We start from the raw sequence: 22394 nt of genomic DNA, 5'->3' as shown, positions 1-22394 counted from the left end.
AACTTCCAGATCTGCACCATAGATATTAACGCTCTGAACTTCCAGATCTGCACCATAGATATTAATGCTCTGAACTTCCAGATCTGCACCATAGATATTAATGCTCTGAACTTCCAGATCTGCACCATAGATATTAATGCTCTGAACTTCCAGATCTGCACCATAGATATTAACCCTCTGAACTTCCAGATCTGCACCATAGATATTAATGCTCTGAACTTCCAGATCTGCACCATAGATATTAATGCTCTGAACTTCCAGATCTGCACCATAGATATTAACGCTCTGAACTTCCAGATCTGCACCATAGATATTAACGCTCTGAACTTCCAGATCTGCACCATAGATATTAATGCTCTGAACTTCCAGATCTGCACCATAGATATTAACCCTCTGAACTTCCAGATCTGCACCATAGATATTAACCCTCTGAACTTCCAGATCTGCACCATAGATATTAATGCTCTGAACTTCCAGATCTGCACCATAGATATTAATGCTCTGAACTTCCAGATCTGCACCATAGATATTAACGCTCTGAACTTCCAGATCTGCACCATAGATATTAACGCTCTGAACTTCCAGATCTGCACCATAGATATTAACGCTCTGAACTTCCAGATCTGCACCATAGATATTAACGCTCTGAACTTCCAGATCTGCACCATAGATATTAACGCTCTGAACTTCCAGATCTGCACCATAGATATTAATGCTCTGAACTTCCAGATCTGCACCATAGATATTAACCCTCTGAACTTCCAGATCTGCACCATAGATATTAATGCTCTGAACTTCCAGATCTGCACCATAGATATTAACCCTCTGAACTTCCAGATCTGCACCATAGATATTAATGCTCTGAACTTCCAGATCTGCACCATAGATATTAACGCTCTGAACTTCCAGATCTGCACCATAGATATTAACGCTCTGAACTTCCAGATCTGCACCATAGATATTAATGCTCTGAACTTCCAGATCTGCACCATAGATATTAATGCTCTGAACTTCCAGATCTGCACCATAGATATTAATGCTCTGAACTTCCAGATCTGCACCATAGATATTAACGCTCTGAACTTCCAGATCTGCACCATAGATATTAATGCTCTGAACTTCCAGATCTGCACCATAGATATTAACGCTCTGAACTTCCAGATCTGCACCATAGATATTAATGCTCTGAACTTCCAGATCTGCACCATAGATATTAACCCTCTGAACTTCCAGATCTGCACCATAGATATTAACCCTCTGAACTTCCAGATCTGCACCATAGATATTAATGCTCTGAACTTCCAGATCTGCACCATAGATATTAATGCTCTGAACTTCCAGATCTGCACCATAGATATTAATGCTCTGAACTTCCAGATCTGCACCATAGATATTAATGCTCTGAACTTCCAGATCAAAGCGTTTTATGTTTTTTCTCACAATGTTTACATTTGATCACAGCTGAACTTTAATGGAAAAGTTCATCAAAGCTGCAGAAAACAAAACTTAAAATGACAAAAGTTGTCCAAGTCTGTAAGTTTAATCAGACAGGGTAGATCTAGATGTTTTAGATCCCTTGCCCACATAGATCAGCCTCACAGTTTTTTACTCTGCTCACCTGGTTTCCTTTTTCATATCACATTCTAATTTTACTTTTCTCTAACCACTCCAGCTTTTTATTTTTCTTTCCAGTTCTGTCGTCTGCATTTTAGAAAATCCTAGAAGCTCATTTCTAGTGTCTCTGTCTTACTGGGCGATCTGATTGTTTTGGATCTATAAAGTAACTGACATGATTGAAGCATAGAAATAAACTGAATAGAGTTGAATTGAGATAATAAAGGTTGACAGCAGGGAGGCAGCAGTAACAGCCCACCCCTTTGTGAAACATGGTGGTGGCAGCATCATGCTGTGGAGAGGCAGACCTGAGACTGGGCTGGAGGTTTCCTCTACAGCACCAGAACCTCCTGCTGGAGATCCGGTGATGGGCTGGATCAATGCAGGGTCAAAGGTCAATGCAGGGTCAAAGGTCAGGAAGGTTTGCAGGGTGTGATTCCAGATGAACGGCACCACCTGGATCTAATAGGAAGGATGTTCTTCAGCAGGACCTCAGCTTTGGTTCTGCAGCTGAACACATCGTCTCAGCGATGCCCCCCCCCCCTCCTGCTGCTAACCCCCTCCCCCTCCTGCTGCTAACCCCCCCCCCTCCTGCCTGCAGCGTCGTACTCACCCCATGGCAGCGGATGAAGTGGTGTTGGATCCAAAGATCTCGGCTCCTTATTTGGATCTTTACCTCCAGATGTTTAGCTGAGCTCAGATGGATCCTTATCAGCAGCAGAGTCTCCTGCTGGGACCCCACCAGGCTGTGATGTCACACCTCCCTCCTCTGTAGCCGGGGGCCTCCAGGGAGGCCGTCCTCCTCAACGCCCTCCTACCTTCTCCTAGTTTAGACTCCTTCCTTCTAGCAGAAATCTGACAACAGATCTAGAAATCATAGATTCTATCCCGTTCTCCTGTTTCTACATTTAAACATTTTAAGCAGTAAATTAATCTCAGAATAAAAGACTAAAGAGGGTCTGACCTTTGACCCCAGGCGGAGCTTTATTTCCATCTCCTTGATGCTAATGCTAGCATCGGATGACCCAGAAAGACTTTTATTATTTCTAATTCAGGAAAAAAAAAGAAAAACTTCAGTTTTTTTTTAAAAGTTTTTTATTGTTAAAAGAAAAAAAGTAAAAAGTAAAAGTTCTGATATCAATATTTTATTTGTCAGAATATTCAACAGGTGGCGATGCAGGTGCTAACCCATGTTCAGAGGTCACGACCCGGTGACCTTTGACCCTGCACTAATTTCCTGTCTACTTTCCAAAAACAAACATCAATCGGTTCACTGAAGGAAAAATTCAGTTTCTGGGTTTTATGGATCAGAACACGACAGAAAACCGAGCGATCGTTTTCCACCAGACTGAAGCAGTTTGGAAGGTTTCCAGGAGGTTTCCAGGAGGTTTCCAGGTGGTTTCCAGGAGCTTTTCCAGGACGCTTCCTCTCTGGTAGCTTTGTCTGCAGGGATTTCAGACATGAAGCACGGCTCCACATTTGAAGGAAAACCAACATCCCATAATAATTCCTAGATTGCTCCAACAGCCGGAACTTCCTCCAAGCTGGGTCACCATGGAAACAGCGACCCCTAAAACAGCAGCAGCTCCACACTGAAGGAAAGATACAGGATTCAAATGCTTAAAGGTCTAGTCAAAGTCTGCACATCACAGAGCTGAGAACCTGTGGACCAGAACCAGGGCTGTGGGTTCCTGTTCCCCACTGAGGGGGTGGAGAAGGACCTTGGTGAAGCAAACAGAAAGAGGCGGAGTCAGATTCCACAATGACAGGCCCTCCTAGAATTTTAGAGGCTCATTCAGGAGCAGACATGGGGGGCCAGGCGCCCGCTGGAGCTAAGGGAGCTAACCGCAGGAGATCAGAGCAGGAGGACAGCCAGGATCGGAGTCAGACTGATAGAAGATAATGGACAAGAGAGTTTGGAAGGGAGCAGGTTGCTAGCTCTGGGAGCTAACAGTGGTGGGGGCTAGCTCTGGGAGCTAACATTGGAGGGGGCTAGCTCTGGGAGCTAACAGTGGTGGGGCTAGCTCTGGGAGCTAACAGTGGAGGGGGCTAGCTCTGGGAGCTAACAGTGGTGGGGGCTAGCTCTGGGAGCTAACAGTGGTGGGAGCTAGCTCTGGGAGCTAACAGTGGAGGGAGCTAGCTCTGGGAGCTAACATTGGAGGGGGCTAGCTCTGGGAGCTAACAGTGGTGGGAGCTAGCTCTGGGAGCTAACAGTGGAGGGGGCTAGCTCTGGGAGCTAACAGTGGTGGGGGCTAGCTCTGGGAGCTAACAGTGGTGGGAGCTAGCTCTGGGAGCTAACAGTGGAGGGAGCTAGCTCTGGGAGCTAACATTGGAGGGGGCTAGCTCTGGGAGCTAACAGTGGTGGGGGCTAGCTCTGGGAGCTAACATTGGAGGGGGCTAGCTCTGGGAGCTAACAGTGGTGGGGGCTAGCTCTGGGAGCTAACAGTGGTGGGAGCTAGCTCTGGGAGCTAACAGTGGAGGGAGCTAGCTCTGGGAGCTAACATTGGAGGGGGCTAGCTCTGGGAGCTAACAGTGGTGGGAGCTAGCTCTGGGAGCTAACAGTGGAGGGAGCTAGCTCTGGGAGCTAACATTGGAGGGGGCTAGCTCTGGGAGCTAACAGTGGAGGGAGCTAGCTCTGGGAGCTAACATTGGAGGGGGCTAGCTCTGGGAGCTAACAGTGGAGGGAGCTAGCTCTGGGAGCTAACATTGGAGGGGGCTAGCTCTGGGAGCTAACAGTGGAGGGAGCTAGCTCTGGGAGCTAACATTGGAGGGGGCTAGCTCTGGGAGCTAACAGTGGTGGGAGCTAGCTCTGGGTTAGGGTTAAAGTTTAGGGTTTAAAAGTTTGGAACATCTCTGGGCGTTTCTAAGGGGCGTTTCTAAGGGGCGTTTCTAAGGGGCGTTCCTCTGGGAGCTTTTAACTTTAAAGAAAAAAAACTGAATAAAGACTGCTATGACTTTTGGTAAAGATATTTTTTGTAGTCTTCGCGATATTCAGCTTTTTCTGCGATATTTGGCCCCATTGACATGCATGTAGAATTCTCAGATTTCAGCAAAATTCAGCCTAAACTTCATCATTCGTCCGGCCAGGTCAGGATCCTCTATTGCAATCGCACCAAACAGGAAAGAGAACATCGAGAAACTCCGGTTCGTCAAATTAAAATATAGTAGCAACAGATCGGTGACTAGAAATTATAGCACAATTCTTCTTTGTTCCAAAAAAACTAACACCGTTTATTTAAATGATTGGATGCAAACTATTGGTTATTCACCAACCAGGAAGCAGATTTCTCATCTCCATCAACATATTTATTTTATACCGAGGAACTAAAAGTTTAATGAAAGCCATTCAATAGAAACTTCTTATTACAGGAATGAAAAGAGATGCTGAGTTTGGGAGTAGAGAACAAGTTCATTAAAAAAAAGCAGTTTAGAATGATCCTAGTTATCCCCGTTACAAAAATGTACAACAACAAAAATATTTTTGGGCAGAAACTGAACATATGCTGGATGATGGTGATTTTTTTGATATGTCATATTAAATTAAGCGCTCACAGGGTTCATACAGGAATGAGTGACTCTAATTTAATGCTAATTTAATGCTATTTGAAATGATTTTAATGCCATCAACAAGAACCATGAACACAAGTTATTACATGAAATATGAAGGAGCTGGAAGCGCAGTTCCATGACACATATATATTTATATATATGTATATATAAATATTCTCTAGCTTTTTCTCCGCCTCCAGCTTCCTTTTCAAACATACGGCTTTATTATCAGTTCCACGCAAATTAATTGTGACATAATATATCTGACGGAATTGTTTATATAAAATTTTTTTATTAAAGAATTATAAATACTTTGATAAACATATTTTTTACCCTTTTAGTCCCCACTTTAAAACATTCTTTGACATCATGTGTGGTTTGGCTGTGCAGCTTTTTAGATGAATCTGTTTGTGCCATTTTACTGCCAAATGATTCTACCCTAAAAAAATGTTTTCAAATGTTTGAAGTTTCTGATGACTTCTTTCCCATTTTCATGTTCTTCAGGTAATTTCAGCTTTTTGATTCATTCAGCAGAACCATTCTCATTTTTTCTAGTTATTATTGTTCTAACAGCTGGAAGGTTTTAAATCATCGGTACCGGGAACAGCGCCCCCTTCATTCAGAGCGCCATGCTGCTACTTTCATATACTGCTTGTGGTCTGACTCCGCCCCTTCCTGTTTGCTGTAACTGTTTGGCTCCATCTTAGTCTCGTCCCGGGGTTTTAATCGGGTCAGAACCGGTACAGCCCAGCTGGTTCTGTTCTGGTGGGTTCCCAGATGGTGAACTTACTCTCCCAAACAGCAGGGGGGGTCAGAGGGGCCGAGCGCCTCTGCTCTGTGCTACAGGCGGCGCTGCGTGGCGGGATGCCTTCTGACTCCGCCTCCTGGCTCTGGGCCCGGAGCTGAACACAGACATCAGGACGGGTTCAGACCCGCTGGGTTCCTTTCTCTGGAGATGCGACGCCTACCTGAGGCTCACCTGCTGCTCCGGGGGCGGGCTCTGAGGGGGCAGGCGTTCTGCTTGTGCTGCAGGCTGCCGCAGCTGAAGCAGCCGTCCTCCGCCGCTCCTCCTCTCCCTCCGGCGCTCCTACAGGGGTGGTCCGGCAGGGCGCAGCGGCTGCAGGCCAGGCAGTGTCTCCAGGCTGGTTAAAGACAGCTTTGGTTAGTCCACACATCCAGGACGTCCAACCAACCGTGTCCAGATGTTCCTCTCTTACAGGGCTTCACACATCTGCTGCAGGCGGAGCAGTGCTTCCACTGACGGCCGTCCTGGAGGCACAAACACAGCTGGGATCAGAACTGCAGGGGATGGCAGGGGGCCAGATAGACGGGGCCCCTGGGGGCCGGCGGCGCTACCTTGGATGGACACAGGTTGCAGGCGGAGCAGTGCTTGTTCAGGGAGCTGACGTACCTCTGGCACAGCGAGCAGAACCTGCAGAAACAAACAGAGCCACCATTGGACCCGGATCTAAGTTCCTGGTTCTGGACCATGTGACCTCTGGTACCTGTAGCCCTCCTCTGCAGGCAGAACCACATCCTGGGCTGGAATGTTGGTGAAGATTCTCACAGGAGACTGTCTCCGACCCGTCTTCCCGTGTTTATACAGAGGATGGTTGTCATAGTCCACCTGGACGAAAACACAGAACCATCAGCTGCCTGGACCCCCACCACATGGTCAATCTGGACCCCCACCACAGAACCATATGGTCAATATGGACCCCCACCACAGAACCACATGGTCAACCTGGACCCCCACCACAACGTCAACCTGGACCCCCACCACAGAACCACATGTTCAATCTGGACCCCCACCACAGAAACCACAAGGTCAACCTGGACCCCCACCAAAGAACTACATGGTCAACCTGGACCCCCACCAAAGAACTACATGGTCAACCTGGACCCCCACCAAAGAACTACATGGTCAACCCGGACCCCCACCACATGGTCAACCTGGACCCCCACCAAAGAACTACATGGTCAACCTGGACCCCCACCAAAGAACTACATGGTCAACCTGGACCCCCACCAAAGAACCACAAGGTCAACCTGGACCCCCACCACAGAACCACAAGGTCAACCTGGACCCCCACCACAGAACCACAAGGTCAATCTGGCCCCCAACACATGATGAACCTGGACCCATACCACATGGTCAATCTGGACCCCCACCACAGTGAGCGTGTTGCAGATATTTCTGATGTATGCTCAGTATTGAAGAGTGGTCTGCGCTATACGCAGTGGGTCCAGGTACAGCCGAGGCGGTGAGGAAGTGGGGGCAAGTTTGTGCGACAACGGAGGGAAATGAGGGCCAAAAAGAGCGGGGATCCAGGTGGAAAAAGGCTCCCAACGTTCTCGCGCACCTCGCTCTGCTAGCTGCTCCATCTTCACCAGTCGATTTCCACAATGGCGGTCAGACAAACAGAACCAGCCGGTAAGGAACCAAACAGGAAATGCGCATAGAGTAGAGCAGATGGAGAACCGACCAATCAGAGGCCTCCTGTCTGCGGTCCCCTACAGGGGCAGGAGAAGGGGCGGGGCTTATCTACGTTAACTGCGATACACACGCAGGCCACCTGGTTTCTGAGCAGAGATCAGCTTTAAGGCCGTTTCAGAGAATCTAAGGCGATGGCCGGCGGGTTTGGTGGAGTAGGATAAACCTGACCCTTCCTCAGATGAAGTAGACCAGACCAGGACCTGTAGAGGCTCCCTGGTCTCACCTAGAACCAGTGATGGGTCCAACTGTCTTTCCTATAACACTTGCAAACATGAAGACCTGGAAGCTTAAATTTGGCTAAAATCCAGAAGATCAGATCTTTGGAAACATCTGGAACATCTGGATGTTCCGTTTCTAATGGCTGATTTAAAGTTCAGAACCTGGTAGTCCAGCATGGCGAGGGAGGGCAGACACTCCAGGATGCGCGGCTCAAAGAAGTACGGGAAGATCCAGACCAAGGGCAGGTCAGCCTCCGAGTCACCTGGAGACACGCAGGATGACAGGTCACCATGGAGAACATCTGAAGGAACTGGGTTTGGACCACTAATGAGTGAAGCCCCCACCAGGCTCCTGCCGCCTCCTCCTCCTCCACATCTGGGAGATCAGAGAGAAGCTGTTTGCCAGCGGTCGGACCAGTCCACCGAACGGAGGGTCGGCTACCATCACCACCTTCTGACCAGGGACCTCCTCCAGGAAGTTCTCCAGCACGGTTCTGGAGGCCTGAGGAGAAAGGAGGCTCCATCAGTGAGTGAGAGGAGGAGGAGGAGGAGGAGCCTCAGCCTGCTGCGCCTCACCTGTCCTCCAAAGAAGTGATGGTTGAACATGTTGTAGTGGCAGAACTGGTCCTGTGCGTAGAACTGAGCGTACCTGGAACAGAGAGAACATGCTGACACGTCCCGACCCGAAAATCCTGACACGTCCCGACCCGAAAATCCTGACACGTCCCGACCCGAAAATCCTGACACGTCCCGACCCGAAAATCCTGACACGTCCCGACCCGAAAATCCTGACACGTCCCGACCCGAAAATCCTGACATGTCCCGACCCGAAAATCCTGACACGTCCCGACCCGAAAATCCTGACATGTCCCGACCCGAAAATCCTGACACGTCCCGACCCGAAAATCCCGACATGTCCCGACCCGAAAATCCCGACACGTCCCGACCCGAAAATCCTGACACGTCCCGACCCGAAAATCCTGACACGTCCCGACCCGAAAATCCTGACACGTCCCGACCCGAAAATCCTGACACGTCCCGACCCGAAAATCCTGACACGTCCCGACCCGAAAATCCTGACACGTCCCGACCCGAAAATCCTGACACGTCCCGACCCGAAAATCCTGACACGTCCCGACCCGAAAATCCTGACACGTCCCGACCCGAAAATCCTGACACGTCCCGACCCGAAAATCCTGACACGTCCCGACCCGAAAATCCTGACACGTCCCGACCCGAAAATCCCGACATGTCCCGACCCGAAAATCCCGACACGTCCCGACCCGAAAATCCTGACACGTCCCGACCCGAAAATCCTGACACGTCCCGACCCGAAAATCCTGACACGTCCCGACCCGAAAATCCTGACACGTCCCGACCCGAAAATCCTGACACGTCCCGACCCGAAAATCCTGACACGTCCCGACCCGAAAATCCTGACACGTCCCGACCCGAAAATCCTGACACGTCCCGACCCGAAAATCCTGACACGTCCCGACCCGAAAATCCTGACACGTCCCGACCCGAAAATCCTGACACGTCCCGACCCGAAAATCCCGACATGTCCCGACCCGAAAATCCCGACACGTCCCGACCCGAAAATCCTGACACGTCCCGACCCGAAAATCCCGACACGTCCCGACCCGAAAATCCTGACACGTCCCGACCCGAAAATCCTGACACGTCCCGACCCGAAAATCCTGACACGTCCCGACCCGAAAATCCTGACACGTCCCGACCCGAAAATCCTGACACGTCCCGACCCGAAAATCCTGACATGTCCCGACCCGAAAATCCTGACACGTCCCGACCCGAAAATCCTGACATGTCCCGACCCGAAAATCCTGACACGTCCCGACCCGAAAATCCCGACATGTCCCGACCCGAAAATCCCGACACGTCCCGACCCGAAAATCCTGACACGTCCCGACCCGAAAATCCTGACACGTCCCGACCCGAAAATCCTGACACGTCCCGACCCGAAAATCCTGACACGTCCCGACCCGAAAATCCTGACACGTCCCGACCCGAAAATCCTGACACGTCCCGACCCGAAAATCCTGACACGTCCCGACCCGAAAATCCCGACATGTCCCGACCCGAAAAACAGTCTGCGGAGGGAACAGCAATGTGCTGCAGGCGGAGCCAGCCCTTGCACCACCACTCAAGAACCCAGCAGCTCCAGAACCGTGCAGCACCAGAACCCTGTAGCACCAGAACCCTGCAGCACCAGAACCCAGCAGCTCCAGAACCCAGCAGCTCCAGAACCTTGTAGCACCAGAACCCTGTAGCACCAGAACCCTGTAGCACCAGAACCCTGTAGCACCAGAACCCAGCAGCTCCAGAACCCAGCAGCTCCAGAACCCAGCAGCTCCAGAACCTTGTAGCACCAGAACCCTGCAGCACCAGAACCCAGCAGCTCCAGAACCCAGCAGCTCCAGAACCCAGCAGCTCCAGAACCCAGCAGCTCCAGAACCTTGTAGCACCAGAACCCTGCAGCACCAGAACCTTGCAGCTCCAGAACCCAGCAGCTCCAGAACCGTGCAGCACCAGAACCCTGTAGCACCAGAACCCAGCAGCTCCAGAACCCAGCAGCTCCAGAACCTTGTAGCAACAGAACCCAGCAGCACCAGGTCCCAGCAGCTCCAGAACCTCAGGTAGGAGGTGATTTCTGGGTCGACCCGTTTCTAATGTTTCCACTTGGAACATGGAGAGAAGGTTAGTGGTTAGGTCAGGGGTCGGCAACCCAAATTGATCAAAGAGACATATTTAATAAAAACAAAACAATAAATAAATAAATCTGTCTGGCGCCGCTAACGCTGGCTGCAGGTTCTGACCACTGATCTCTATGATGCTAATTATTGTATAAATGTATTTATTACACAAATGTTTACAGCATGGAAAACATTAATGTTTGTTTTATGTCCTGCACACCATATTAAAACAAACAAACAAACCAAAAAATCGATGTTTTGGTTCTGCTTTCATTCTCTAGACCGGGGGGGCAGAACCAAAACATCAGAACCGACCCGCTTAGAGAGAACTGAAGTCTGAGGTTCAGCAAGTCCAGACAGATTCCAGCAGAGCTGAGAATTTACCAGAAAGTTTTCCCACCACAGATAGAAGCAGCTGCTGGTCTGGAACCTTCAAAGCTCCAATCCTCACTAATCTATTGACCAGAACTTTCTGACCCGTTTCAGCTCCAGAACAATGGCTGATGGACCTGAGCGCTCGCTGCCCTCTGCTGGCCTCTGCAGCTTCCTGCAGGACGGGGAGGGCTTCAGTCCTCTGGACTCCAGCAGCGGCGCCGCGGTCCAGCCTTTCCCACGCTCGCCCAAACTACAGCGGAAGGCGGCCAGAGGCCCCCAGCTGTCCCAGGTAGGCTCTGCCCGTTAGGGACCAGCAGAACCAGAGGGCATCAGGGACCAGACGGACCGGTTAGCTCCCCTCCCTATCCTCTGCAGGACCTGGTGCTATTCCCTGTAGCTCCCCTCCCTATCCTCTGCAGGACCTGGTGCTATTCCCTGTAGCTCCCCTCCCTATCCTTTGCAGGACCTGGTGCTATTCCCTGCAGCTCCCCTCCCTATCCTTTGCAGGACCTGGTGCTATTCCCTGTAGCTCCCCTCCCCATCCTTTGCAGGACCTGGTGCTATTCCCTGTAGCTCCCCTCCCTATCCTCTGCAGGACCTGGTGCTATTCCCTGCAGCTCCCCTCCCTATCCTTTGCAGGACCTGGTGCTATTCCCTGCAGCTCCCCTCCCTATCCTTTGCAGGACCTGGTGCTATTCCCTGCAGCTCCCCTCCCTATCCTCTGCAGGACCTGGTGCTATTCCCTGTAGCTCCCCTCCCTATCCTTTGCAGGACCTGGTGCTATTCCCTGCAGCTCCCCTCCCTATCCTTTGCAGGACCTGGTGCTATTCCCTGTAGCTCCCCTCCCCATCCTTTGCAGGACCTGGTGCTATTCCCTGTAGCTCCCCTCCCTATCCTTTGCAGGACCTGGTGCTATTCCCTGCAGCTCCCCTCCCTATCCTTTGCAGGACCTGGTGCTATTCCCTGCAGCTCCCCTCCCTATCCTTTGCAGGACCTGGTGCTATTCCCTGTAGCTCCCCTCCCTATCCTCTGCAGGACCTGGTGCTATTCCCTGCAGCTCCCCTCCCTATCCTTTGCAGGACCTGGTGCTATTCCCTGCAGCTCCCCTCCCTATCCTCTGCAGGACCTGGTGCTATTCCCTGCAGCTCCCCTCCCTATCCTTTGCAGGACCTGGTGCTATTCCCTGCAGCTCCCCTCCCTATCCTCTGCAGGACCTGGTGCTATTCCCTGCAGCTCCCCTCCCTATCCTTTGCAGGACCTGGTGCTATTCCCTGCAGCTCCCCTCCCCATCCTTTGCAGGACCTGGTGCTATTCCCTGTAGCTCCCCTCCCTATCCTTTGCAGGACCTGGTGCTATTCCCTGCAGCTCCCCTCCCTATCCTTTGCAGGACCTGGTGCTATTCCCTGCAGCTCCCCTCCCCATCCTTTGCAGGACCTGGTGCTATTCCCTGCAGCTCCCCTCCCTATCCTCTGCAGGACCTGGTGCTATTCCCTGTAGCTCCCCTCCCTATCCTCTGCAGGCCCTGGTGCTATTCCCTGTAGCTCCCCTCCCTATCCTTTGCAGGACCTGGTGCTATTCCCTGTAGCTCCCCTCCCTATCCTTTGCAGGACCTGGTGCTATTCCCTGCAGCTCCCCTCCCTATCCTCTGCAGGACCTGGTGCTATTCCCTGCAGCTCCCCTCCCTATCCTTTGCAGGACCTGGTGCTATTCCCTGCAGCTCCCCTCCCCATCCTTTGCAGGACCTGGTGCTATTCCCTGTAGCTCCCCTCCCTATCCTTTGCAGGACCTGGTGCTATTCCCTGCAGCTCCCCTCCCTATCCTTTGCAGGACCTGGTGCTATTCCCTGCAGCTCCCCTCCCCATCCTTTGCAGGACCTGGTGCTATTCCCTGCAGCTCCCCTCCCTATCCTCTGCAGGACCTGGTGCTATTCCCTGTAGCTCCCCTCCCTATCCTCTGCAGGCCCTGGTGCTATTCCCTGTAGCTCCCCTCCCTATCCTTTGCAGGACCTGGTGCTATTCCCTGCAGCTCCCCTCCCCATCCTTTGCAGGACCTGGTGCTATTCCCTGCAGCTCCCCTCCCTATCCTTTCAGGACCTGGTGCTATTCCCTGCAGCTCCCCTCCCTATCCTCTGCAGGCCCTGGTGCTATTCCCTGTAGCTCCCCTCCCTATCCTTTGCAGGACCTGGTGCTATTCCCTGCAGCTCCCCTCCCTATCCTTTGCAGGACCTGGTGCTATTCCCTGCAGCTCCCCTCCCTATCCTCTGCAGGACCTGGTGCTATTCCCTGTAGCTCCCCTCCCCATCCTTTGCAGGACCTGGTGCTATTCCCTGTAGCTCCCCTCCCCATCCTTTGCAGGACCTGGTGCTATTCCCTGCAGCTCCCCTCCCTATCCTCTGCAGGACCTGGTGCTATTCCCTGTAGCTCCCCTCCCCATCCTTTGCAGGCCCTGGTGCTATTCCCTGCAGCTCCCCTCCCTATCCTCTGCAGGACCTGGTGCTATTCCCTGCAGCTCCCCTCCCTATCCTCTGCAGGACCTGGTGCTATTCCCTGTAGCTCCCCTCCCTATCCTTTGCAGGACCTGGTGCTATTCCCTGCAGCTCCCCTCCCTATCCTTTGCAGGACCTGGTGCTATTCCCTGCAGCTCCCCTCCCTATCCTCTGCAGGACCTGGTGCTATTCCCTGTAGCTCCCCTCCCCATCCTTTGCAGGACCTGGTGCTATTCCCTGTAGCTCCCCTCCCCATCCTTTGCAGGACCTGGTGCTATTCCCTGCAGCTCCCCTCCCTATCCTCTGCAGGACCTGGTGCTATTCCCTGTAGCTCCCCTCCCCATCCTTTGCAGGCCCTGGTGCTATTCCCTGCAGCTCCCCTCCCTATCCTCTGCAGGACCTGGTGCTATTCCCTGCAGCTCCCCTCCCTATCCTTTGCAGGACCTGGTGCTATTCCCTGCAGCTCCCCTCCCCATCCTTTGCAGGACCTGGTGCTATTCCCTGTAGCTCCCCTCCCTATCCTTTGCAGGACCTGGTGCTATTCCCTGCAGCTCCCCTCCCTATCCTTTGCAGGACCTGGTGCTATTCCCTGCAGCTCCCCTCCCCATCCTTTGCAGGACCTGGTGCTATTCCCTGCAGCTCCCCTCCCTATCCTCTGCAGGACCTGGTGCTATTCCCTGTAGCTCCCCTCCCTATCCTCTGCAGGCCCTGGTGCTATTCCCTGTAGCTCCCCTCCCTATCCTTTGCAGGACCTGGTGCTATTCCCTGTAGCTCCCCTCCCTATCCTTTGCAGGACCTGGTGCTATTCCCTGCAGCTCCCCTCCCTATCCTCTGCAGGACCTGGTGCTATTCCCTGCAGCTCCCCTCCCTATCCTTTGCAGGACCTGGTGCTATTCCCTGCAGCTCCCCTCCCCATCCTTTGCAGGACCTGGTGCTATTCCCTGTAGCTCCCCTCCCTATCCTTTGCAGGACCTGGTGCTATTCCCTGCAGCTCCCCTCCCTATCCTTTGCAGGACCTGGTGCTATTCCCTGCAGCTCCCCTCCCCATCCTTTGCAGGACCTGGTGCTATTCCCTGTAGCTCCCCTCCCCATCCTTTGCAGGACCTGGTGCTATTCCCTGCAGCTCCCCTCCCTATCCTCTGCAGGACCTGGTGCTATTCCCTGTAGCTCCCCTCCCTATCCTCTGCAGGCCCTGGTGCTATTCCCTGTAGCTCCCCTCCCTATCCTTTGCAGGACCTGGTGCTATTCCCTGCAGCTCCCCTCCCCATCCTTTGCAGGACCTGGTGCTATTCCCTGCAGCTCCCCTCCCTATCCTCTGCAGGACCTGGTGCTATTCCCTGTAGCTCCCCTCCCCATCCTTTGCAGGCCCTGGTGCTATTCCCTGTAGCTCCCCTCCCTATCCTTTGCAGGACCTGGTGCTATTCCCTGCAGCTCCCCTCCCTATCCTTTGCAGGACCTGGTGCTATTCCCTGCAGCTCCCCTCCCTATCCTCTGCAGGACCTGGTGCTATTCCCTGTAGCTCCCCTCCCCATCCTTTGCAGGACCTGGTGCTATTCCCTGTAGCTCCCCTCCCCATCCTTTGCAGGACCTGGTGCTATTCCCTGCAGCTCCCCTCCCTATCCTCTGCAGGACCTGGTGCTATTCCCTGTAGCTCCCCTCCCTATCCTCTGCAGGCCCTGGTGCTATTCCCTGCAGCTCCCCTCCCTATCCTCTGCAGGACCTGGTGCTATTCCCTGCAGCTCCCCTCCCTATCCTTTGCAGGACCTGGTGCTATTCCCTGCAGCTCCCCTCCCTATCCTCTGCAGGACCTGGTGCTATTCCCTGCAGCTCCCCTCCCTATCCTCTGCAGGACCTGGTGCTATTCCCTGCAGCTCCCCTCCCTATCCTCTGCAGGACCTGGTGCTATTCCCTGTAGCTCCCCTCCCTATCCTCTGCAGGACCTGGTGCTATTCCCTGCAGCTCCCCTCCCTATCCTCTGCAGGACCTGGTGCTATTCCCTGTAGCTCCCCTCCCTATCCTTTGCAGGACCTGGTGCTATTCCCTGCAGCTCCCCTCCCTATCCTCTGCAGGACCTGGTGCTATTCCCTGTAGCTCCCCTCCCTATCCTTTGCAGGACCTGGTGCTATTCCCTGCAGCTCCCCTCCCTATCCTCTGCAGGACCTGGTGCTATTCCCTGCAGCTCCCCTCCCTATCCTCTGCAGGACCTGGTGCTATTCCCTGTAGCTCCCCTCCCTATCCTCTGCAGGACCTGGTGCTATTCCCTGCAGCTCCCCTCCCTATCCTCTGCAGGACCTGGTGCTATTCCCTGCAGCTCCCCTCCCTATCCTTTCAGGACCTGGTGCTATTCCCTGCAGCTCCCCTCCCTATCCTCTGCAGGACCTGGTGCTATTCCCTGCAGCTCCCCTCCCTATCCTTTGCAGGACCTGGTGCTATTCCCTGCAGCTCCCCTCCCTATCCTCTGCAGGACCTGGTGCTATTCCCTGCAGCTCCCCTCCCTATCCTTTGCAGGACCTGGTGCTATTCCCTGTAGCTCCCCTCCCTATCCTCTGCAGGCCCTGGTGCTATTCCCTGTAGCTCCCCTCCCTATCCTCTGCAGGACCTGGTGCTATTCCCTGTAGCTCCCCTCCCTATCCTCTGCAGGCCCTGGTGCTATTCCCTGTAGCTCCCCTCCCTATCCTCTGCAGGACCTGGTGCTATTCCCTGTAGCTCCCCTCCCTATCCTTTGCAGGACCTGGTGCTATTCCCTGCAGCTCCCCTCCCTATCCTCTGCAGGACCTGGTGCTATTCCCTGTAGCTCCCCTCCCTATCCTCTGCAGGACCTGGTGCTATTCCCTGTAGCTCCCCTCCCTATCCTCTGCAGGACCTGGTGCTATTCCCTGCAGCTCCCCTCCCTATCCTCTGCAGGACCTGGTGCTATTCCCTGTAGCTCCCCTCCCTATCCTCTGCAGGCCCTGGTGCTATTCCCTGTAGCTCCCCTCCCTATCCTCTGCAGGACCTGGTGCTATTCCCTGCAGCTCCCCTCCCTATCCTTTGCAGGACCTGGTGCTATTCCCTGTAGCTCCCCTCCCTATCCTCTGCAGGACCTGGTGCTATTCCCTGTAGCTCCCCTCCCTATCCTCTGCAGGACCTGGTGCTATTCCCTGTAGCTCCCCTCCCTATCCTTTGCAGGACCTGGTGCTATTCCCTGTAGCTCCCCTCCCTATCCTCTGCAGGACCTGGTGCTATTCCCTGTAGCTCCCCTCCCTATCCTTTGCAGGACCTGGTGCTATTCCCTGTAGCTCCCCTCCCTATCCTCTGCAGGACCTGGTGCTATTCCCTGTAGCTCCCCTCCCTATCCTCTGCAGGACCTGGTGCTATTCCCTGCAGCTCCCCTCCCTATCCTCTGCAGGACCTGGTGCTATTCCCTGTAGCTCCCCTCCCTATCCTCTGCAGGACCTGGTGCTATTCCCTGTAGCTCCCCTCCCTATCCTCTGCAGGACCTGGTGCTATTCCCTGCAGCTCCCCTCCCTATCCTCTGCAGGACCTGGTGCTATTCCCTGTAGCTCCCCTCCCTATCCTCTGCAGGACCTGGTGCTATTCCCTGTAGCTCCCCTCCCTATCCTCTGCAGGACCTGGTGCTATTCCCTGCAGCTCCCCTCCCTATCCTCTGCAGGACCTGGTGCTATTCCCTGTAGCTCCCCTCCCTATCCTCTGCAGGACCTGGTGCTATTCCCTGCAGCTCCCCTCCCTATCCTCTGCAGGACCTGGTGCTATTCCCTGCAGCTCCCCTCCCTATCCTCTGCAGGACCTGGTGCTATTCCCTGTAGCTCCCCTCCCTATCCTTTGCAGGACTTCCTGTGTCTCAGGAACATCTAGGAATGTGATGGATCCTGACGGACGGCGCTGTTTTCTACAGGAGCTCTTATCCCAACGTCTGGAGGAGCTGGAAGCTGAGAAAACCAAGACAGACGCCCACATCCAGTCTCTGAAGAAACGCAAAGCAGATCTGTCTGTAAGTACTGGACCCAGCAGAACCAGGACCAGAACCCAGAACCAGGACCGAGCCCTGCAGAACTTTAACTGCTCTGTTTGGTCCCATCCAGCGCAGCACAGAGGTGATGAAGCATCAGGTGCAGGAACACTTTGAGAACATGCACCGCGTCCTGAAGCAGGACCAGCAGGCCGTCCTGGACTCCCTGGACCTGGACCTGAAACAGACCAGGACCAGGCTGGACCAGATCCTGAAGGACTGGCTGAAACACCAGGAGCAGGTGGTGAGGAGCAGCGGCAGCATCCTGGCTGCTCTGAAGCAGACGCCCTCAGAGGTCTGAGCATCTCTGAGCAGCACGGTAACGGGTAACGCCTCCTGGAGCTCTGAAGCTCATGTTCTTCCTTCTTCTCAGGGTCAGGAGGAGGTGGTCAGGTAAGTCCCTCACCTTTCACCACAAGCTTCTAGTCCAACCTGCTCCTCACCGCTCTCACTCATCCAGTCCTAAACGACCCGACGCCTCGGAGGAGCGAATCAAGCTGGACATCCAGAGATTTGAGAAGCTCCAGAGAAGTTTGTCCTTCATCTCCAAGCAGCTGAAGATCCAGCTGCAGAGGAAGACGCTGCTGTTAGGTAGCGACCAACCGTCTGGGCTAGCTAACTGCGCTAACAGGACCTTCATGCTAATCCGGTTCCTCCTCCGTCCCCAGATTCATGGCCCACGGTGATTGACAGGCAGACCAGCCACAGCCAGATTCTGGTGACTCCAGAGGGGCGGGGCGCCGCCTTCTCCGCCGCTCCACGCGGCGTTCCAGAACATCCGCTCCGCTTTGATAAGGTCTGCTGTGCTCTGGGCTCCGCGCCCATCACCGCAGGACTGAGTTACTGGGAGGTGGACGTCCGCTGCTGCTCCGGCTGGGCTGTGGGCGTGGCCTACAGCAGCCTTCAGAGGAAGGGCGCCGATAAAGGCGCCCCGCTGGGCCGAAACAGGAACTCCTGGTGCATGGAGCTAAAGAACAGGAACCTGTCGGCCTGGCACAACGACCGCCACATGGCGTGCCAGGGCTCTGGGCGGAGCCTGCCGCGGCGAGTGGGGGTGAAGGTGAACTATGATAAGGGTCAGCTGACGTTCTACGATGCAGACAAGATGGCCGTCCTGCACAGCTTCTCAGCCGCTTTGACTCCCGTGTTCGACAGAGCTCACCACCAGTTCACCGAGCCGCTGCACCCGGCCGTACGCTTCCTGAACCCGGCTCAGAACCAGAGCTGGCCCAACCACCTGGAGCTCTGCTACTCCCTGTGACAGAGGGGAACCCGCCACGCCACAACGCCATCAGCTGGCTGACCCACGCCATGAGGGGTCCATCAGAGACACCTGATCAACGGAGGAAATATCGATAAGCAGAGTCAGCAGTTGCTTACGGGTCCATGACCTCTTAGGGGCCCCAACACTGACACCTGGTGGACCCCCGACACAACTGTAGACTAGGACGTCTCTTTGCAGATGACCGGACCGTATTTATACGGCGCCACATGGCAGATTTCACCATGATGGTGAGCCGTTTAAACACGACACCAACAGCAAAGCAGACACTTTTAATTACTATGCTAATAACTGGTATAGTTCATTAGACGGTTGGTAAAAAATATATAATATGTTTCAAACGGCAATAAAGATCTTAAAGGAACGATGTATTTGAATATTTTATTATTTGCAATACGACTTGGAATTATGGGTAATCCAGAGCGTAGATTAAAACCATAACCATTACGTATAATGAGTTAGCGACGATGGAGACCAAAACGACGACTAAAGCGGATTCCAGAAAAGAAAAAGGAAAGAAGAACCGCTGGAAGATCGGAAATATCTTCCCAAAATAAAGACGTTCTTTCAAAGAACCGAAGAGGGAGAGGAGGAGTAAAGATGGCGACCAGGAGAGGAATGGAGAGAGCGTGGGGGAGGGGGGGGGGCTGGAGGGGCCCCATGAGCCCGACTCATTTTACAGCAGAATATACTGGGGGGTGCGCCGTCACCAATGGCTCCGTTCAAGGTGAGCAGTCACTATTCTGCAGGTGTGATCATCTACTGCTGAGAATTGCAGACCTGTATCTTCTTGGCTGATTGGAGCCTTTTCCTGAACCTTTATCACCTGTTTTACTTCATATGGGGCCCAGATAATGCTGCTTATCATTGTGGTGTTACGCCATTGGATCAGAGAGACCTGATGGACCATCTGATGGTCCATCAGCTGCCAAAGTGGACCTTTAGGCCGCAGCTTCAGCCTGTGGACCTGTTCAGACCTACAATCGATGCTCCTACTGTGGAGGAATAGACGACTTTCCCAATGTTTTATCGACTATTCAGTAATCCTGAGGACATTGAGGGCGGGGCTGATGACCTCATGCATCCGTTCATAGATCAACCTGTAATCGATGTCCAGCAGCAGGCTCTGCATCGGCTCCTGGTTCTGCTGCAGGTTCCTCTGCTTGATCAGCTCCTGCAGACTGAAACAAACATCATCATCAGAATGAATGAATCATCATCTGTTCAGAGATCGCTGCATGGCAAGCTGCATGGCAAGCTGCATGGCAAGCTGCATGGCTAGCTGTATAGCTAGCTTCATGGCAAGCTGCATGGCAAGCTGTATAGCTAGCTTCATGGCAAGCTGCATGGCAAGCTGTATAGCTAGCTTCATGGCAAGCTGTATAGCTAGCTTCATGGCTAGCTGCATGGCTAGCTACATAGCTAGCTTCATGGCTAGCTGCATGGCAAACTGCATGGCAAGCTGCATGGCAAGCTGTATAGCTAGCTTCATGGCAAGCTGCATGGCTAGCTGCATGGCAAACTGCATGGCTAGCTGTATAGCTAGCTTCATGGCAAGCTGCATGGCAAGCTGTATAGCTAGCTTCATGGCAAGCTGCATGGCAAGCTGTATAGCTAGCTTCATGGCTAGCTGCATGGCTAGCTACATAGCTAGCTTCATGGCTAGCTGCATGGCTAGCTGCATGGCAAACTGCATGGCAAGCTGCATGGCAAGCTGCATGGCAAGCTGTATAGCTAGCTTCATGGCTAGCTGCATGGCAAGCTGCATGGCTAGCTGTATAGCTAGCTGCATGGCAAACTGCATGGCAAGCTGCATGGCAAGCTGTATAGCTAGCTTCATGGCTAGCTGCATGGCTAGCTACATAGCTAGCTTCATGGCTAGCTGCATGGCTAGCTGCATGGCAAACTGCATGGCAAGCTGCATGGCAAGCTGCATGGCTAGCTGCATGGCTAGCTGTATAGTTAGCTGCATGGCAAGCTGTATAGCTAGCTGCATGGCAAGCTGCATGGCTAGCTGTATAGTTAGCTGCATGGCAAGCTGTATAGCTAGCTGCATGGCTAGCTGTATAGTTAGCTGCATGGCAAGCTGCATAGCTAGCTGTATGGCAAGCTGCATGGCTAGCTGCATGGCAAGCTGCATGGCTAGCAGCATGGCAAGCTGTATAGCTAGCTGCATGGCAAGCTGTATAGCTAGCTGTATGGCAAGCTGCATGGCTAGCAGCATGGCAAGCTGTATAGCTAACTGCATGGCAAGCTGCATGGCAAGCTGTATAGCTAGCTGTATGGCAAGCTGCATGGCTAGCAGCATGGCAAGCTGTATAGCTAACTGCATGGCAAGCTGCATGGCTAGCTGCATGGCTAGCAGCATGGCTAGCAGCATGGCAAGCTGTATAGCTAGCTGCATGGCAAGCTGCATGGCTAGCAGCATGGCAAGCTGTATAGCTAACTGCATGGCAAGCTGCATGGCTAGCTGCATGGCTAGCAGCATGGCAAGCTGTATAGCTAGCTGCATGGCAAGCTGTATATCTAACTGCATGGCAAGCTGCATGGCTAGCTGCATGGCTAGCAGCATGGGAAGCTGTATAGCTAGCTGCATGGCTAGCTGCATGGCTAGCAGCATGGCAAGCTGTATAGCTAAGTGTATGGCAAGCTGCATGGCTAGCTGTATAGCAAGCTGCATGGCTAGCTGTATGGCTAGCTGTATAGCAGGCTGCATGGCTAGCTATATTTTTTTTTTAACCAAAATTCTGCATCAAACAATCTTTACCTTTAAAAATAAGCTCTAGCTGGTTAAAAGTTCTCTTTGCTGTTGCTGTTGTTAAATAAAAGTACATTTTAAGATCATTTGAGGCAAGAACATATACTTTAAAGTGTATCTATATGTTCCATTTACCGATTTAATGCGTAATTTAAAATAAAAATTCCAAAGTTGAGAGGATGGCAGCAACCAGAACTCCGAGGGCAAAAGCATCCAGGGCTAACGTTAGCCCGTCTGCAGCGGCCAGAGCTAAAGTTAGCCTGTCTGAAGCTGCCAGGGCTAACGTTAGCCCGTCTGCAGCTGCCAGAGCTAACGTTAGGCCGTCTGCAGCTGCCAGAGCTAACGTTAGGCCGTCTGCAGCTGCCAGGAATAACGTTAGGCCGTCTGCAGCTGCCAGGAATAACGTTAGCCCGTCTGCAGCTGCCAGGAATAACGTTAGCCCGTCTGCAGCTGACAGAAATAACGTTAGCCCGTCTGCAGCTGACAGAAATAACGTTAGCCCGTCTGCAGCTGACAGAAATAACGTTAGCCCGTCTGCAGCTGCCAGAAATAACGTTAGCCCGTCTGCAGCTGCCAGAAATAACGTTAGCCCGTCTGCAGCTGCCAGAAATAACGTTAGCCCGTCTGCAGCTGCCAGAAATAACGTTAGCCCGTCTGCAGCTGCCAGAAATAACGTTAGCCCGTCTGCAGCTGCCAGAAATAACGTTAGCCCGTCTGCAGCTGCCAGAAATAACGTTAGCCCGTCTGCAGCTGCCAGAAATAACGTTAGCCCGTCTGCAGCTGCCAGGAATAACATTAGCCCGTCTGCAGCGTCCAGAGCTAACGTTAGCCCGACTGCAGCAGCCAGGAATAACGTTAGCCCGTCTGTAGCTGCCAGAAATAACATTAGCCCG

General features: G+C 53.1%; 2 protein-coding genes across 2 annotated transcripts in view; one reads left to right on the top strand and one right to left on the bottom strand.

The window, feature by feature from the left end:
• Positions 1 to 2738: 2738 nt before the first annotated feature.
• The window catches only part of zcchc4 (zinc finger, CCHC domain containing 4), a 30248-nt gene continuing 10592 nt past the window's right edge, over positions 2739 to 22394 (bottom strand). The window contains exons 5-14 of the mRNA XM_038276449.1: positions 19844 to 19924; positions 8455 to 8527; positions 8224 to 8380; positions 8041 to 8141; positions 6669 to 6790; positions 6520 to 6595; positions 6381 to 6432; positions 6143 to 6305; positions 5954 to 6065; positions 2739 to 3206 (exon numbers count right to left, since the gene is read on the bottom strand). Of these exons, the coding sequence (XP_038132377.1) occupies positions 5975 to 6065; positions 6143 to 6305; positions 6381 to 6432; positions 6520 to 6595; positions 6669 to 6790; positions 8041 to 8141; positions 8224 to 8380; positions 8455 to 8527; positions 19844 to 19924 (916 nt within the window). The 3' untranslated portion in view covers positions 2739 to 3206; positions 5954 to 5974. The remainder of the gene's footprint in view (positions 3207 to 5953; positions 6066 to 6142; positions 6306 to 6380; positions 6433 to 6519; positions 6596 to 6668; positions 6791 to 8040; positions 8142 to 8223; positions 8381 to 8454; positions 8528 to 19843; positions 19925 to 22394) is intronic.
• On the top strand, positions 11055 to 19031 carry si:dkey-219e21.4 (E3 ubiquitin-protein ligase TRIM62). The gene is made up of 6 exons (XM_038276450.1): positions 11055 to 11256; positions 17348 to 17443; positions 17535 to 17756; positions 17835 to 17854; positions 17922 to 18052; positions 18130 to 19031. Exons 1-6 carry the CDS (start codon positions 11089 to 11091, stop codon positions 18720 to 18722), a joined length of 1230 nt encoding a protein of 409 aa, XP_038132378.1. The 5' UTR covers positions 11055 to 11088; the 3' UTR covers positions 18723 to 19031.

This window comes from Cyprinodon tularosa, unplaced genomic scaffold (assembly GCF_016077235.1).
Source record: "Cyprinodon tularosa strain WSP-4 unplaced genomic scaffold, ASM1607723v1 ctg1245, whole genome shotgun sequence".
Taxonomy (NCBI): Eukaryota; Metazoa; Chordata; class Actinopteri; order Cyprinodontiformes; family Cyprinodontidae; genus Cyprinodon; species Cyprinodon tularosa.
The sequence above is the reverse complement of the archived record's forward strand: the minus strand, read 5'-3'. Positions and strand labels throughout refer to the sequence as shown.